This window comes from Hydra viridissima, unplaced genomic scaffold, assembly GCF_058129835.1.
Source record: "Hydra viridissima isolate aposymbiotic clone 2 unplaced genomic scaffold, HvirCarnegie_v1 scaffold_13, whole genome shotgun sequence".
Taxonomy (NCBI): Eukaryota; Metazoa; Cnidaria; class Hydrozoa; order Anthoathecata; family Hydridae; genus Hydra; species Hydra viridissima.
In genome coordinates, this window is record NW_028324312.1 from 2,391,624 (window position 1) to 2,411,195 (window position 19,572).

At 31.1% G+C, this 19,572-nt stretch overlaps 1 protein-coding gene and 1 pseudogene across 1 annotated transcript; one reads left to right on the plus strand and one right to left on the minus strand.

Moving 5' to 3' along the window:
• The first annotated feature begins 837 nt into the window (after window positions 1-837).
• LOC149880044 (uncharacterized) lies at window positions 838-1,161 on the plus strand. Its single transcript, XM_090069979.1, has one exon. The coding sequence runs from the start codon at window positions 838-840 to the stop codon at window positions 1,159-1,161; it is 324 nt and encodes a 107-aa protein (XP_089926105.1).
• Window positions 1,162-12,980: 11,819 nt separating this feature from the next.
• LOC149880045 (uncharacterized) lies at window positions 12,981-13,773 on the minus strand (annotated as a pseudogene).
• Between the last annotated feature and the right edge of the window lie 5,799 nt (window positions 13,774-19,572).

Consider the following 19,572-nt stretch of genomic DNA (forward strand, 5'->3'; position numbering starts at 1 on the left):
GTTGTCTTATTGAAATGTCCATAAAAGAGGCATATTATCAGTATGAGGAACCACTTTTTCCTTGAGAATATCACGATAAACATTCTGATCCATAATGCCATTTATTCGGCAAATAGGTCCAACTCCACTAAAACCAGAAAAACAACCATTGCATTTTTTCCACCACCATGCTTGATTGTTCCTCTTGTGTATTTAGGATCTAAGCGTTTACCTTTAGGTCTACGTACCTTTAAATTTCCATCAGGACCTTTCAAATTGTACTTTGCTTCATCGCTCCAGAGTACTCTATTCCAATCATTTATAGTCCAATCTCTATGAGAATTTGCAAACTCAATTCTAGCTTTTCTATTCTTCTGAGAAATGAAAGGTATTTTTGCTACTCTAAACCTCAAAAGTCCTGAAAGTTGTAACCGTCTACAAACCGTATTTTGAGATACGGAAAGTTTCAGTTTTTTTAATAGTACAGTGGAGAAAATAGAATTAGCCTCACCATGTGCTGATCCAATATTTTGTAAATCTGTAAACAAGTTTGTGCAGTACAACTTTTGTATCCACACACATATAATTACTGTTACAAACAACAACTTTTTAGATTGTAATATAGCATAATTAAATTGCGGTACATTTGATAAAACCATAAAATGTATAATACTTGATATTTGCGGTAACAAATAGAATTAGCCTCATCAATAATTATTTTCAGTTTACTTGTATATTTTGATCTGGTGATACGCATTTGTGAGTTAGTTTTTTATTATTATTTTTAAGTTAAACAAAGACTGTGAAATCAGTGCTCATAAAGTTTTTAACATTTGGTTTTTGATACCTTAATTTGAAATGGGACGTGGTAAGCGTTTAATGAATGAAGAATTAGCAGTAATCAAAGCATACAAAGATACGGGCTTATCTAATCGGGAAATTGCGAAGAAAATTAAAAGATATCCAAAAGTGGTTAACAATTACTTCAAGATTAGCGTTAATTATGGAGCTTATAAGGGAAGTGGTGGCAAACGTAAAATTGATAATCGTACTAAACGAGTTATTGTACGTCGTGCTGCTGCTCAGCACATGACTGCATCTCAAATTTGTGCTGATTTACAATTACCTGTATCTGTTCAATGTGTGAGACAAATCTTACCTGAAGATCCAAATACAGTTTGAAAAAAGCGTAAACCAAAACCAAAACTTACTGCTCGTCATAAAAAAGTTAGATTACAATTTGCGAAAGAACACATGTCTTGGCAAGAAGAGTGGCATCAAGTTCTCTTTAGTGATGAAAAAAAGTTCAATCTAGATTGTCCTGATGGCTATCAATATTACTGGCACGATCTTCGAAAAGAGAAAGAAACTCGGATGAGTCGTAACTTTGGGGGTGGAAATGTTATGGTTTGGAGGGCTTTTTCTTTGCTGGAAAACTTCCACTGGCATGGATTTCAACAAAAATGAATTCACAGGACTACATTGACTTATTAGAAATAAGTTTACTTGAACATGGTGAGGAATTGATGGGAGAAACTTTCACTTTCCAACAAGATTATGCTACTATCCATAATTCAAAGCTTACAAAAGTTTGGTTTAGAGAAAAAAATATTCACGTAATGGAATGGCCCGCACGTAGTCCAGATTTTAACCCAATTGAAAATCTATGGGGAATACTTTCTAGAAAGGTTTATGAAAATGGTAAGCAATTTAAATGCACCTTGGAGCTGAAAACTCGTATCAGAGAAGCTTGGAATGAAATATCTATAGAAACTATCCAAAATCTTGTGACTAGCATGTCAAACCACATATTTGAAGTCATTAAAAATTCAGGAAGCTATACTAAATACTAAATGGGCGTAAAAACAAAATATTTTCTTTATTTTTTGTATATAACGTTAATGAGGCTAATTCAATTTTCTCCACAAATTGAATACTTTTAATTTTTTTTCCATTTGGAATTAATTAAACATACCAATTTATAAACTTTTTAGTTGTAGTAGAAGTAATAAGAAATAAAGTAGCTTTCATAATTGTTTACCTGCGATTTTTGTTAAATTAGAACAAAAAATAAAGGTGAGGCTAATTCTATTTTCTCTGCTGCACAGTGAGTTAAAAAGGTTAAAAAGCGGCAAAAATTACCTAACTATTAAATGCATGTACATTAAACATGAACTAAACATCTAAATAGGGGTTTTTGGGGTCAAGGAATTCAAATTAGGAACCTAAAATTATTTTCATAAGCACCAATTACCCGTATCACGCCCATGTTCGCGTTAAAACGCGCGTTGGTGGATTTTAAAATTTGTAAATTCTAATTTTAGTAAAATATTTAGCTTCCTTGACCCAAAATATAACATTATTTTATCAATACACAAACGTTCGCGTACGCGTTAAACGCGCGTGAATGCGTTACAAAACGCGTTATGAGTGTTTAACACACACACACACACACACACACACACACACACACACACACACACACACAAAAAAACACTTTTTGATACAAAAATAAACAAACTAGAATATTAAAATCTTTTCACAATTTAAATTACTAACAAGTTCAGTACTTCTGATGGCAAACTTCTTCCTTCATAACTCCTGTGTTTTACAAATGAAATGCTAGAGATTATTGGATCTGATCTAATCAAAAGGTAGTGCATCTGATCTTTCATAGTGTTAATTCTTGATACTTTTGCTGTGTGGTGCAACCTTGCATTTCGGATTTGCTTGTTTAGGCTTTCCTGAGCTTCCTCAGAGTATTGAGCAATCGGCAAATCAAATTGCTTTGAAATGGAGCAACCATGTATCAGAATTTTGTGAACACTGGGTGGCATTATGTACCAACCATATTTATTAACTATAATTTTAGCTGTATCTGTACAGTAAACTTCAAATTGATCAGTATCAATATGGTACCCACATGATATTGTAATAAGGACAGTGTGCATTCTTTTTATAACTTCTATTATCAACCCCTGTTATTTCAGAGAAAATCTCAGAGTTTTCAAATGCCCTTCTTGAAGTGTTTCCATCATTGCTATTACCAAAACCTACTTTAGGCTGGTCAACAATGAGACTCAACTTTTCTCTGAACTTTGATTTAATTAAATTTTTCCTTAAATTTGCAGAAAGCTTCTCTTTTTCAGTTCTGGCTTGAAACTTCTGGTTTTCCATTTTATAACCTAAATGTAAGATGAACTCAAAGCATTTTATCCAACAGTGCAAGTTTGACATACCTAGTTTAAGGGTTTTCTCATTTACAGGCTTTTTTTTAACTAAATCTATATCATTCATCTCTTTGGGCTTAGAACCACACACATTACAAGACTGAGTTGACTTTGTGTCAGTCAATGAATTTATTACTTTCCCATCAATTATGGTCATATCAATTTTAAAAGTAACCTTAATAGTTATTACTGTACCAGCAATATTCAAATTTATTGAGAAGGGTTTTAACTGACTAATTTGAATTTGAAGATCAGTTTCTTCTTCTTTACACAATGCTGACGTCTCTTTTCTATATTGCAGGTGAAGAGGTCTACAAAAGTGGCAACTGGAACATTTAGAATTTTTCCAAAAGTCAATTTTTTGAATTTTAAACAAAAGAGGTACAACTGCTGTGCTAAACAGGCTATCTTCTTGCAACAACTCTTCAGTAAACTTATGACTATCAAATTTTTGCTTGTTAATACTTTGACTTGAAGCTCCATCAAACCCAATTTTCACATATAAAATTCCGTTCATCTCAATTTTATAACTTCCACTTAAATCAATCATATTTATAATCCTAGTAACTGTATGATTTAGCATACTTTGTAATGAGCATTTTGCTGACATTTCAGTAAATTGAACACCTTCAGGATAACATTTCAGCATTTCTTCTCCAAGCTTATTAAGACTAGGATATATTTTTACATTGTGAGAAAGGGCTGAGTTTCTCAACATTTGGTATTGTATATCACTCAAATCAGTTTGCATTTTCAGAGCTAGAGCCTCCTCCAGTTTCATAGTTGATTGAGTCAAGGAATCAATACTTCTTCTCATCTGAGCTACATCAACACATTTAGAAGTTCTTTTCAAAATATAAGCTAAATCTTTTTCTTCTGCTGCTTTAGCACTCTTTGATGCAGCAAGGGTTAGAGCTTCATGGTGTTCATTAACTAAATCTGCAATCTTTGCTCTTTTACTTCTTTTACAAAGATCTCCCCATTCCTTAATTGGTCTTCCTGGTCTAGGATGAGAAGACACATCGTAATCAATGAGGTTTTTTCCTAGCCAATTACTTTCATACTTTAAAAACTTTTCATAGTTTCTACAATATTTTTTAAGTTTATTTTTCACTTTCGAAATAAAAATCTGTACAATTTTATTTAGCTCAGCAAGTTTATCTTTAGGAATTATTTCGGAAGTTTTGATAAATTCGATAAGGATTTCAGGAAGTGCTTCGTTATTTGCTTTAAACTCGCGAATTTTAAAAAATAGATCCAATCTTTTCATTTCCCTTTTAAAGCTTAATTTCTTTATCACCAAGTATTTTTATGATAAGACGAAAGAAGCTTCTTTAATTTTCAAAATAAAAAGTAAATATAAGATTGTGTATTATCACGTATACGTCCGAAAACTGTCTTTAAGTTTAAAAAGAAGAGGGACGGTGTTGCATTTAACAAAACTATGCATGAATCTATTTCAAATATCTCCTAAAGGAGCAGGAGGTTGCAGCAAATACTTCAGAGTTTATTTGGCTATAGTTTAGTGGTTTTGTTTCACAAAAATTGAACGTGGAACAATGTGGAACTTCTTTTTGGCTGGCACTTATGTTTAAAATTGTGCATTAAAATTTTAACTTTCAAATGAAAAATTTTAAAAAACTTGTTTTTTAAATCTAAAAAAAAAAAAGAAAATAAATTTTTAATATCTAAGCACTCAGTACTTTAACAAAAAAGATAATAAAGTTTTGTAAGGAGGTGGAAAATAAGGTTTATTACAAGATAAACATACCTTAAATTTTGATAATTTTATGGTGATAAATTTAACTTTTTACACATATATCCCTTTAAAATTACACATTACTAATACCTATGGAATTATTTAAAGTTTATTTTAGATCAAAAAGTAGTTTGCTTTTACATTTTAAGTCTAAAAACGATTAAGCTTTCACTTTTTTTTGTGGACTTTTTGCCGTTTTTAGATTAATCTGACTCACTGTGCGCTGTATCATAAGCGCTGTCAAAAGGATTTTTTTTAACATGACGAATAATTTTTCGATCGGTGAAACGACATGTTTTGAGTGGTCTTCCGCCCTTATGTTCTGTTTCTAAAGGATTACCATTGTTAAATTGTTTGATTATTCGATATACAATTGACTTGTTAATGGAGTATTTCGTTGCGATTTCCTTTTGTTTGACTCCTTTCTTGTAATCTTTTACAATACGTTCTCGAAAAGCTAAATTACACTTGTTTCCTGCCATTATAATCCAAAACAGCATTTATACGCGATCTTAAATTAATATTGTAATAATTGCAACACTTCATATTCATCTCTGGACAAAAATTAACAATTAGTTGATTCTTATTGGTTAAGTACTAATAATTACAACACAACAATTCCCTTGGGGATTATTTCCACACTTGTGCTGCTGATTTTCCGTGAGTTTTTGTGAATAATAATACAAAGTTGCTAATGTTTTGGAGGACCACGTTTTTGCGTTAAAATACCGATAAAAACAAAATAACAAGTTTATTCATTTTCAAGTAGTCTTATTATGTACAAATCTTTTTTCTTATATGTAATATTAAGCATTTTTTGTATTCAAAGCGTAATTAAAAAAATAAAATTGCTGTAATTAGTATTCAAAGAAGAAAAAAAGCATTTTTTTATTTGGTTGCTAATGTTTTGGAGGACTGTATATATATATATATATATATATATATATATATATATATATATATAAAATTGCTGTAATTAGTATTCAAAGAAGAAAAAAAGCATTTTTTTATTTGGTTGCTAATGTATTGGAGGACTGTATATATATATATATATATATACACAGTCCTCCAAAACATTAGCAACCAAATAAAAAAATGCTTTTTTTCTTCTTTGAATACTAATTACAGCAATTTTATTTTTTTAATTACGCTTTGAATACAAAAAATGCTTAATATTACATATAAGAAAAAAGATTTGTACATAATAAGACTACTTGAAAATGAATAAACTTGTTATTTTGTTTTTATCGGTATTTTAACGCAAAAACGTGGTCCTCCAAAACATTAGCAACTTTGTATTATTATTCACAAAAACTCACGGAAAATCAGCAGCACAAGTGTGGAAATAATCCCCAAGGGAATTGTTGTGTTGTAATTATTAGTACTTAACCAATAAGAATCAACTAATTGTTAATTTTTGTATATATATATATATATATATATATATATATATATATATATATATATATATATATATATATATATATATAATGAAGACCAAACTGGAAGAACGATCAAACGACATTTTTGCTTTTTTTGGGTTTTTGTCCCTGTTACATTACGCTGCAATTTAACTATATAATTGACTATATAACTAGAAAACCGATCAAATTACACAGATATTTAGCTTTCTAGTTTATCTCCCCACTGGAAGAACGACCACATTGCTCGCTGTAAAACATATGACAACGCTAAACCAATCAGAATCGAGAAAATTATAAATAAACCTGTTGAAATGGCGGATGCATCTGATTTTACTCAAATGACGGACAAGCCGAAGAAAAGAAAATTATTGGGTTCTAAAAAAGACAAGGCGAAAAAAGCTCGAATTTCAAGCCACACAATAGGCAATAACTGCCAGTGCACATTTTTGCAGTGCTTCGGAAAAACAAATCTAGAAGACAGAGTAGCTCTTATTAAAGCATTCAATGCTTACCCTTCAAAAGACGAACAAGACTCAGTTCTATCTTCTCTTATTACGACAAAGAAAGTGTTGAAGAGAAGAACTACTCGTTGAGAAGGGAAAGCCCATTTCCATGAATTTAGCTATTCTTATCATGTACGAGTCCTGCGTGTTGGAACTTATGTAGAACAGAAAGTCTGCTTCAAAGCATTTATTGCCTTGATTGGCATTACAAACAGAAGAGTGCAAACCATTAAAAAAGCTTTAACCTCAACAGGTAAGTAGCAAAATATAATTATTACACAAAGTATGCCTGTTAAAAAAATATGTAATTGTGATAATTATTATAGTTTATATTATCGTAATTAAAAATTATTGAAAATGTATCTTTACATATAGCTATTTGTGTATTACAAAGTTAATCATGACTAGATCTGGTACTGCTAGATTAAAATATTATTGAGCAATCACAATCAGTTCATGTTACTAGACGTATAATTTTGTAATACAGAAATATCATAAATTGTTATTACTTAGATTAGCTGTAGACTGTAGTAATACCAGTTGACCGTATTTTTTTCGTACCATTGCTAGACATCCAGTGGAACCTCTTTTTCGAGTTGATGTTTGCGTATCGCACCCTTTTTTCACACTGTTTAGCAACCTATACTATACAGATAGAGCAATCCCGACTTATAACAGTTAAAAAAAAACCATACCATAAAACAGTTCAATTTCAATAAAAATTTTAATTTAGCATTACTAACTTAGACTAACTGTCGTCGTAACGGCTGACTGTTAAGGGAAAGATATTCACTAATTTATAACTTATATTAGCACTGCCACTAGGAGAATTAATAATGTCATTTTTTTTTTTAAGTAAGTGTGGACTATTCTTAATTAAACGGGAAGGAATTCTTTTGTTAACAAAAGAAAGAGTTCAAATTTTAATTTGTGACAAAAAAACTTTTATGCACGAGAAATATGTTTATTTAGTAACAACAGGACAACAATTAAACGAAAATGTCCAACACTTACCACCCACACCCAACACCCTCCCCCAATCAACTAATCCGCCTCTATTACTCACACTTAGTAATGTTTTTTTGTACAATAGGGTGTCCTTCTAAAGATATTAGAGGACGACATAAGAATAGGCCACACAGGCTTCCTGACCATGTGACAGCAGCTATCCGTGCACACATATCAAGCTTTCATGGAAGATATTCTCACCATGCGCTTGGCAAAACTAGAAAGCGGTATCTTTCAGCAGAGCTTAATGTCAGCAAAATCCACGCCCTCTTCCGAGAAACACATCCTGACATAGAGATAACTTACGAAACTTATCGCAGAGTTTTCGTTAAGGACTTCAATATAGGGTTTGGATACCCAAGGAAAGACACTTGTGCGACTTGTGACGAGCTAGTTTTAAAAATAGAGCATGTGGAAAAATGCATCTCAAAGATTGAAGGAGACGTAGATGTCCTACGTGTGGAAAAAGAAAAATTGATCAAACAACATGAACTTCACAAACGCAAAACTGATACACTTTACACAAGAAAGTCGGAGGCACACAGACGTGCTCAAGCAACTGAAGCGATTGAGGCAATATCATTTGATTATCAAAAAATTTTACCTATACCAAACAAGACGTGTAATGAAGTCTACTACCGTCGCCAACTTACTTCTGTATCTTTCAACATTCACGTGCTGTCCACAAATGATGTATGCATATATACCTACGACGAGACCAAAGGAAAGAAGGGAGCAGATGACGTTGCGTCAATGTTGTATCATTTTTTTATAAATCATCTTTTGAGTAATGTCACTGACTTGGAGGCTTTTTGTGATGGATGTGCTGGACAAAACAAAAATTTCACCACCATTCGTTTCTTCCACACAATGATCCATACCTACAAGCGCTTCAAGACTGTCAAGCTGACTTTTCCCATCAGAGGACACTCTTACATGGAGTGTGACAGAGACATGGCCCTGGTAAACCTAAAGGCTCTTGTGGAGTTGGTGTAGAGTCCTAGAAGAAGCTAGAATTAAACTAACACCATACAATGTTATTCGTTTTTCTCGCAACCAGTTTTTGAGCTTCACTGATCACATGAAATTAAACTTTAAAGCTACATGTCCCTTTCCCACAAGGTCAGTGAAGGAAATCCGATTTGAGGCTCAGCATCTCAAATTGGTGTTATATAGAAATAGTTGGAATGGCTCAATGGAAACCGCTGTAATAGCAAAACCCCAGAAGAAGGGAGCAATTCTTAGAAATCTTCCAACGCTGATGCAGCTCTACTCTAGTGATCTGGCGATCAGCAAAGAAAATTATAAAGATCTCCAGGTTCTCGAGCGCTTTTGTCGACCTGAAAACCATGCATTCTTTGACAACTTTTCAACCTCAGTTACAGACATCACTGACGGTTCTGAAGGAAGCAGCTCAGACACGGGTGATTAAAAATAATCACCTTTTATTTTTTGATTGATCCATATTACCATTAGTGAGTCCAAATAATCGTATTTTTACGTTATCCGGGTAATCGAGTATTTTTTTTTTAATTACCCGGGTATCCTGGTAAAGAAAAAAAAAATTACCCACACCATGTTGTGTTAATTAAATTTAAAATAAAATGCAACAATTTTAGTTTTAAATCTATTTTTTACTTAAAAAATAATACTTTAAAAATACAAGTTTGTCAACCGTTTCCATCTTCAACTGATTTCGGGTTTTTGTGACAAAAGCTGAAGCTACCGAAAACACTCTTTCACTTACTGTTGACGTTGGTTGTATTGTCAATAATGCTGTAAAAAGTTTTTCAATAGAGTCACCTCGTTTTGAACAATCTTTCTCCCACAACTTCATTTCTTTTTCCAATGTGGATTTTCTCTCATTATTTTATTTCGGAACAGTCATAATTAATTCAATTGTTTTTTGGAGTTCATCATAATTTGAAACCAAACCATTATTTGAAGTTATTTCTTCATTTTCAATTGTTAACTCTGTATCCATCTGTGTGTTTGCAGGATCTTCATTGAACAGCCTTTTGAAGGTTTCTTTAGCCAATAAATGAATAGAACTTTTTTTTAAATAAGTAAAATGGCAGGTAATCTCTGGTTTAGGATAATTTCCAGATTGTAAAAAACGCAAGAGTGATACAACATCCTCATTTCGTCTTTCTTCAATTCTTTTCTTCAAAGCAGTGAACATTTCCATGGCTAGCTGCGTATTTGTTTCTTTTAGTTTTTTTAGCAAAAAAATGCATACTCCTTCAGCTTTTAAAAGATTATCATTATCTTTACTGAGCTCTTTAACAGCAAGCTCAACCGGTTGTAAAACATGTGATATTTCTTCTAAAACTTTGATATTTTTTTGTGAACATTTTTGCTGACCTAATTCCATTAGAGCCTTTTGTATACAATCGTATATTTTTATGAAACGATTTACCATTGGTATTATTGAGTTCCATCTTGTTTTGCAATCGAGTAGCAATTGTAACTTTTTGCCTTCTTGATCTATTATATGCTTTTCAAGAACACTGTATCGAACTGAAGAATATTTGAAAAATTTAATAATTTTTCGTGTTTCATCAAGAATTTTGCCAATGTCTTCACGAAAGATTGGTAATTATCTAACTAAATCATTTTGGAAATTTAAGTTACCATCAAAAGCAAATGCATCAGCTACCTCATCATTTTGTTCGGCAGTTTTAACACAATCATCATCTGCTAAATTTTCATCATATTCTAAATTCTCATCATCTTGGAAATTTATATCAATTACCGCATCATCATTCGTAATTAAACTCCCACTTTTTTTATAAAATACATCAAGCAAAGCAAGATGTATAGCATGGTTGTAGCATAACTGAGAAAATGGTAAAATATTATTCCCATATTTTACCATGACTGATGCTCCATCATGTGTGGATCCGACGATATCATTATCCATTTCAATTCCATAATCTTTAAGTTTTGCTTTTACCAAATCGATAGTGGCATTTGAATCACAAGAACCTATTATTGCAGATAGACCCAAGACTACATGTGGCTTTGTTGCTGAATGAAGAGTGATATTCATGAACCTTCTAACGTTTATATCACTCCATTCATCGACAGTAATACTGAATCTCTCTCCAGATTTTTTTTGCTCTAATAACGACGCCATTAATTCTTCTTTTTTTTCTTTATAAAAATCCATTATATATTTCATTACCGTTGTTTCACTTTTTGGCATTTTATAATTACGACTTGCTACGAAAACCCTAATGGCTTCAGATGAAGTAATTCCTTTGATGCTAAATCCATCTTTTGTCGCACATTTTGCCAATATTTCATTCAATGATTCTCGACTTATGAAATTTATTATTCCATTTCCAACTGATTTTGTGTTTTTCGAAGAAGACGCATCAGTTTCATTTGTGTCGCCCAAATTTTTTTTTTGTAAAGATATGCTATGTAATTTTAAATGATTAATCATTCCAGTAGTATTAGATCCCGGACGTTGAATTATAGATTTGCATATGTTACAAACTGACTCCGGTTTCTCTTTTTTTGTAAAATATTTCCATACCTCTGATTTTTTTGAAGACATTTCTGGGTATATGTAAATAAATCACTAAAATAAAAAATCACAACAAAAAAATTGAAAATTGAAATTTATACGTATTTAAATATGCATTTATTACTTGAAATTTAGTACATTTTACTCAAAACATTTCACTTACCAAAGGCAGCTATATATATATTAGAAAATTAAGTATTTATTTTATTTATTTCACAAATTTTTTTTTAAATATTTCACTTTCTTGCAAATTTTACGTCGTACAACTTCAAATTACAAATGTTATTTATTTTATGTAACTTAGTTAAAAAAAAAACTTTTGAAACTTAGTTAAAAATCAACGGTTGCTAAGCAACTTTATTATAGAAGTAAAAGAAGAAAAAACGGTAGAATACCGATTCTCGATTGATTAATAGTTAAATGAATGTGCAATATTTACATTTTTTTGTTTAAATATTATACTCGATACTCGAAAAAAATATTCCGAGTAGTCGACTACTCGGAACTTGCTTATAAAGTATCAATTACTCGGGTAGTCGGGTAATCAATAATCGTAATTGGATTCCCTAATTACCATTACTAAAACGCATCTTATTTCTAGTTAATAAAGTTTATGTTTTCCTTAATTTATTGTATTGATTATACTTCTAGACAAAACGATACATAAACTCTACACTGCACCAGTTAAAAATGTAATTTACTATTATACAAACATTTTTTGAAAAAAAAAAAGTATAAAACGGAAAATCGATCAAGCACCAAAAAGGTATGCCATCGGTAAAACAATAACAACTACATGATTGTTAAGGTGGTAGTATACCATTAAAAAAAAATCTTGTATTTCAATTTTTTTTTAAATCTATAATAGTGCATAACATATATAATATGATTAAAATAAAAGTAAAAATTTTAAAATTTAAAGAAATTAATTATGCGCATAATTATTGATAGACAAAAGCCTAAAAATGAATAACTGGCGACAGGGTTTTTTCAGCAACCGTAAATAAATTTGAACTGAAATTTTGGCTTGTGATCCTTTATTTATGCAATTACTACATACACTAAAAGTTTTGGATTTTGAGCAAAAAAAGTCAAAATATATGCATTTTAGTCATATTTGGACGTTTTGGTGATATTTGAGAACACAAAATCACTCACAAAAGCAGAACACAATTAGCTGTAAACACAATTCTAGTAGAGGTTGCAAATACATGTGTTACAAACAAGTATGCCAAATTTCAGATCAAATCGGTTATCGGTTTGAAAAATATCTCCGTCGCCAGGCTATAAAAGATGATTTTGAGAAAAACTCAATTTAAAAATAAAAGCAAAAAAAAAATGTTCAAAACTCCTCACTTTCATAAACTGCACCTTCTAATGTTTCGCTTTGATCACAAAAACCTTTTTGTATAGTTCTTAGTTTCTTGCATCCTTATTTCACTATACTTGTACATTGTTTTTCTGCTTCAGAAATGCGCTTTGAGTCATTTATTAGACAAAAGTTATGTAGATTGCAACCTACTGTTATTTTAAGCTTATCAATTAACATAATTTACATGTTTTTGTTTCTATTTGAAAATCAATACATTTACCACTTTAAACTGAAATTGCAGAAACAACTCCATTATTTGAAGTAAAACCACGCTTTTGCCATGAACCATCAAAGCTACTCATAATGTCTCTTGATGTTCCACCTGCAGGGATTAATTCATTAGCAGAATTTTTCATGTTCTGGTCAACTAAACTCTGATAAACATCTAACAGTTTATATAAAGTTTTATTGTAGCTTTTTTTGTTCATAGGTGGCTTCATATTCAACAAAATTTTTCTATTGATGATAACCATTTACCCATTTCACGAAAAGCCACAATGACACGTGTGTTAATATCAAATGGTTTTTGTCCACTACATTTACTTTTACTAGGCTCTTATTGTTCGATTAAATTTTTTTACAAAATGTAGCAGATGAAAAAAACTCAGTTTTCCAATTGCAACTGTTACAACATATTTTTAAACCAATACTTAACCTATACTTTTTGGAGGAATCAAACATTAAATAAACATTATCTTCACATAAATTCGGGCATTTCAGTAGCGATATAACGTTTTCCAACAGACTAAAGTTCATAACAAAGTTAAATTCTGTACTTTGAAAATCTTGAAAATCTCTATCAGCAATATTTAATTTTTTTGAAGAAGCAGAATGTGTAGATTTAACAAAAGATAAAGTTTTCGTTTCTGAAGAAGAAATCTTTGTATATCTGTTTCCACGAATTTTTGCTTTTTTATTATTGTATATTCTGTTAGATAATTGTTTTCTCTTTGATTCACCCATATTACTTTTATTTTAAAAAGATAAAAGATATACCATAGCATAAATAATAAAGTTTGAATGCAGCTTGAAACAACAAGCGAATTACGTCAATAAAGCCATCAGACTAAACTAATTAGCAAGAAATCGTTGCAGTCTACAACTTTGCACTTAAAAGAGTTGACAAGGTAAGTATTTCATGGCTTTTTTTATGGTTTAACTTCTTTCTGAAGCGCATAACAACAGAATAAACAAAGCGTTGCTAGGGGGAAAATAAAAAATATTTTATACCGATATATTATAAACAAGTTTTAACATGTGAAGCATTTTTTTATTTAGTTAAATCAAATAAAAATTCGAAATCTACGATGATTATATTGGTTAAATTATAAAAGTAAAAAAAAAAAATTTTTTTTCACTTTTATTGGTGTACTACCAGCAGTGGTGTACGACTCGCTCGATTTCTTGTAATTCGGCGAACGGGGATTCTGGGATGTCTAGTACAGCCAGATTTGTAAACAAAAATACGTATATAAAGGCGTTTTAACAGAATTATGCTTTTGTAAAGATGGTTTAACTTATTTTTAAACAAAAATGCTTTAATAAGATGTAGTACCAATCTTCTTTTACTTTTAAACTAAATGGTTTATTTTGAAAACGCTGGAATATGTTAGTATAAAGCTTTTTATAGCAACGTTCCTTCTAGTTTTGATATGTTTTCAATATTGTTTTTTTATACTTTTATATATGTTTTTGTTATTTTTATATTTTGTTATTTTTATTCCTAATCTTATATATAATATAAAAAATTTTAAGGATATTAGAATTTATAACTTCAATTTAGTATATTATAAATAAATTAAAAAAAAAATTTTTCAATTAAATATTATCTTTTACTATTTATGAGTAATACGAGCCATTTTTTTATGGCATTTTTTATAAAGTGGAGCTGTCACGATTGTAAAATTTGATAAAGTAATAAATTCGAATATCAACAAAATAGTGTATTAGTTTTCTCTCCAAATGTGATGCATGTTTTGGATGAAGGTTGTATAAAAAAACGAAATTGCAGTCTTTCTTGATAGCTTTAATGATAGTTCCTGCTATATTTTTGCATACAATTAATTTATTTATGTTGTTAGTGAAAATGGCTTCCATTACTCTCACAACTTCACGTAAACATGATCTTGGTTGTACTGAATGATTTTTTGTTTCATATTTTTCAGCATAAACAAATTCATCAAAATTACCACAGATTTCAGTAGATGGTTGAGATAAAATATTATTGCATAATTGACATAAAGAAACTTTTTTAATTAGCCAACTAGCAAGATAACATAAACTCTGTTCTACAGTTTCAGAACATATTTTTAGTTTGAAATCCTTTATTAGTATCAAAGGTTTTACAATACCTATGTGAGTTGACTTTGTTTCATTGAATAGTGAGTTATTCACTACATTACTTTGTTCATATACTAAATTAAGACATGATTCTAACGATATTGCTGCAGTGAAATCAGATTCTGCAACACAATTTGTATTAGACTTTGTTTGTTCAATTGAAGTAAGTAGTAAAGCATTTTGGTATGCAGACTTGAATTGTTTGGCTGTTGGCCTGTCATTCCAACCACCTTTACTTCGTATAATTGAAAAAAAATTCTCTATACAGTCCTGATTGAAATGTGATGTGCAAACAAAATGAAAACCTTCATCAAGCAACTCTCTGGAGAATGTCATAATGTTATTTATTGTTGTTATAAGTCCCCAGTGACTGGAAATACTAGTCTGACTTCTAGCATTTTCATAATGCCATGTAGAAATCCAATTTTTAATATCTTCCAAGGTTTTCATAGTTTCTCCTTCAGTTAATGCACACCTAGCTGGTTTGTCTGCTTTTAATTTTCTAGAGTTCATTATATCAAAAAGAATGTCAATTTTTTTAATGAATTCACATGTTGCCAAAGCATCAGGTGGTAAAAGCTTTGCAATTATACATAAGGACATAGCTGCTGAAACTTGATGACTGAAAACTTGTGTTGCCAATTTTACTCTCATAGATAGTAAAGATCCAGGTTCAAGGTGGCTGTCTGTCAACTTTGGAGCAAGTCGAACTGGATTTTGCTTGTCTATATTGTAAAAAGACTGCAAGTATTTCCATGAAACAATTTTTCCGTTTGTAGATATACCATGTCTAAATTATTTCGAAGACTTTTTATCAAGTGTGGAGGGTCAAATATTATGTATACATTTGTTTGAATTGTGGAAGGCAATATGTACGGTCTTGTTTTAAGGAACCCTAGTAACTTCAAAGCTGAAATATTTGTAGTACTTTGGTCACACACAACAGCTCGTACATGTAGCCCAATTGAAGTCAGTTTGTCAATAGCTTCTAATATTATTTGTGATAATTTAACTGATTGAACTGAGTTGTTGCTATAAAAATATGCAATTGGCTGCTTCCACTTTATTGCAATACCCCGAACCATTACAACTAAAACATGATTTAATGGTTTCCCATCTTCATCAATACCAATAATGTGGTCAAGATTTCTTTCATAGTCTATATGCTGCTTGAGAGACATCTCATCAAATACTAGACAACAGTTGCGTTCATTGACATTCATATAATTGACTCGCATTTTGAGTAAAGCAAAAACCTTTGCAGAAAATCCTGGCTGTAGGTTTCCAAATACTTTTGACAAAAAAAAAAGAAGAGTTGTCTTACTTGGCAAAGTAAAAAATTGCCTCAAAATACAAAATGCCTGTGGACTATGATACAAGATGCGTAGATAAACTAGTTTGTCATGTACTGTCCACCTTTTTCCATGTTTTGCTCGCTTGTTCATTCTAAGTTGACTCTCAAAAAATTTAATCTGGTTTTCAGAAAGGTATTTTTTTGCAAGATCACAAATATGTTCAATAGATCCATTGCATTTTTTATTATGTTTTTTTAAAAACAATAGTTTTTTGTTTAAACGATAATTTTTAACACGATTTAAGTTTATTACTTTTTGAAAATTTACCATCTGTTTTTTAGCTTTATCATTTACATTTAATTCTTCTGAGTTAGTAGTGTCTGTACTAGAAAAAGCTGGTAACTTTACAGACTGCTCACTTGTAATTGATTTACTTTTTTTGTGTGACTGAAGAAATCTTTCTGCAGGTGCTTTTCTTTTAATTGAAATTTTGTGAGGAGGATTTGGTACATCAAAAAGGGTCGGAATTGCTGTTAAAATTGCTCTTTTGCCTCCAATATTTGTTGGGTAATATTGTGTTGGCTCAAAATGTTCACTGCATAGAGCATATGATTTATTTAGTTCTAATGAAGTTTTCTTGTCGAGATCTTTGCGACGGCAATTAATAACCCACTGCTTACATCTGAAATAAAAAATTATGCATTCATGTATTTGTATAATGTAATAAGAATATATATCATATATATCGTATATATATATATATATAGAAATTATTAATAAACTAGATACTAACCTATTTTTGTCTTTTGGAAAGCGAAAAAAAAAACACTCTTATCACCATTTTTTCCTCGTTTATGTTGACAATTAGGAGCTGCGCAAAATCCACCAGACATTGTTTAGTATTCTATACTATAGTTAGACAAGTTAAAATAATTGAAAGGAAAAATATGTAAAAACCAACCGAATCATGCAATAGCAAAGTACATATTGTATTTTTTTATTTGTATTTCGTTGTTTATGTTTACAATCTGGCTGTACTACACATCCCAAAAGCCTTTGCGTCAGGAATTACAAGAATTTAATGCAAATTTTGCCGAGTCGTACACCACTGACTACCAGTGTGGTCTTTAATAAGAAGAAGAAGAATAAGAGTAAGAATAAGAATAAGAAAATCAACAACAACAACAACAACAACAACAACAACAACAAAATGGACATAAGTATATACATAAAGTTGTCTTTACTAACCATCAATTCAATGCCGGTTTTAGCACTACCAGCGCCCCCCCCCCCTAGCTCAATTTAACCCCATACAAAAAATATCAAAGGGTTAAATAACCAATTAGTAATGACAAATTAAATAACCAATTAGTAATATAAATAACTATTTATTAAATAGAAAAACTAATAAAATTTATCTTTTCTTGTCTTTCTATCGGCAAACTCTTTTATGAGTTTATCAAAGTTAACTTTTTCAGCAATTTCATTTTCGATAGACAAAGTTGCTAAGTTTGTCAACTTAGATTGGAATATTGTTGATCTTAGATTTTTTGAAAAATTCCTCTCCCCACTAGCAACCATAACAGTATAGTCAATAATATTCGCAATGCTATCCACACATTTGGATGTAGCACTTGTAAGTTGCAATCTTTGATAAAATTTAAAACAAAAACAGGAGTAACCACATTCTTATCATTCAAAAAAGCTTTCAGACTTAGGAGTTCATTGCACACCATACTACCGTCAATATCTGACTTAGAGTCCACAGTAAGTTTAAATTGGAGATTACGCCAAAGTTTGACAAGGTCAAGTTTTTTTAGGAATAAATAAGTAACTAGGAATGGATTTATTGATTTGATCAAGCTTCTGAATAATTGTTAAAGATTTGTGTGAACCTTCAAAGCATTCGCAACGGACTATCACTTTTGACAGTTCAAAGTCGCCACTAATCGAGTGGATAGAAAATGGCATAGACGGTTCATTTACCCTCGAAGTCCAGAGATCGCTGGTGATGGTAGCTCCTGTCAAATACTCTGAGTCTCGAAAGATTTTATTGTTCACCGAGTTCTTCATATGTTTTTGTAGTAGTGGATATGTTGTTAAACGCATTAGTTCTATTGTTAAGAGAGTAGGTGTATTCCTTAAATCCTTCACTATCAAAAATTGAGAATGGCAGGTTGCATTTCACTATGAACTTCATATAATCCATGTCGTATGCCAATTGGTTACTGTAATATGTGGAGTACTTCAATTTCAAGAAGGAGTGGATTGGCGTCACATTATTGTGCTCTGGTACTCCAGCATTCTTCGCTTTGTAGTTTTTGGCTTAAGTGGAGTATCAGTTATGTGGATAAGTTCGTCTCTGCCCTTTTCATATTTATCCTGTTCTTTAATGGCTTCCACTAACTCAACTGCGTCAACATCAGCCTTCTTTTGTTTGCCAACTCTTGTGTAACAACCTTCTTGTACATATCAGGATGATTGTAGAAGAGATGAGACCTAACTCCAGATGAAGAACTTTTACGTTGTGGAACCTTTTTGGTGCAATTGATATATTCCACCAAAAAGACGTTTTCAGTAGGTTTTTTGGGATGTCGGATGAAGTGTTTCTACATGTCAACAGCTTTAAGTTTGTCCGATATACCGTTGGGTGTCTTCGAAGACCTTGTCTCACCTTAAAGTGTCGTTTGTTTCATTGTTTTAGATCATTTACCAGAAACCTTTAGGTTACTGGTAATAGATATAAAGCAATGGTTAGGAATAGTCTTTGATGTTGGTGTTTGAGACGCATCTTCATCGCTTCTATTAACTTTGTAAAGTTCTGAATCAGTGTCATTTTGTTGAGACATTTTTTCTGAGAGTTTAAAAAAAACACGTCCGAACATTAGATGATTTAAATTCGGAATACTATAGATCTACTAGTTTCTAGATTTTTGAAGGAAAAATTTATGGGGTTATGTTTTTTTAACACATTACTTTAAATACTAAATCATCCAAGATAATAGTGTATTTTACGCGTGACGCATTATTAAACCTCAAAAAGTATTTTGCGTATTGCAAAAATACTTATTCTTAGCAAGTAATTCTAGGACAAGATCGTTGATAAAGAAAAACAGTTGATCAATGA

Coding starts and splice junctions, on each gene's coding strand:
- LOC149880044 (XM_090069979.1), top strand. CDS start 838: ATGGGACGTGGTAAGCGTTTAATGAATGAAGAATTAGCAGTAATCAAA.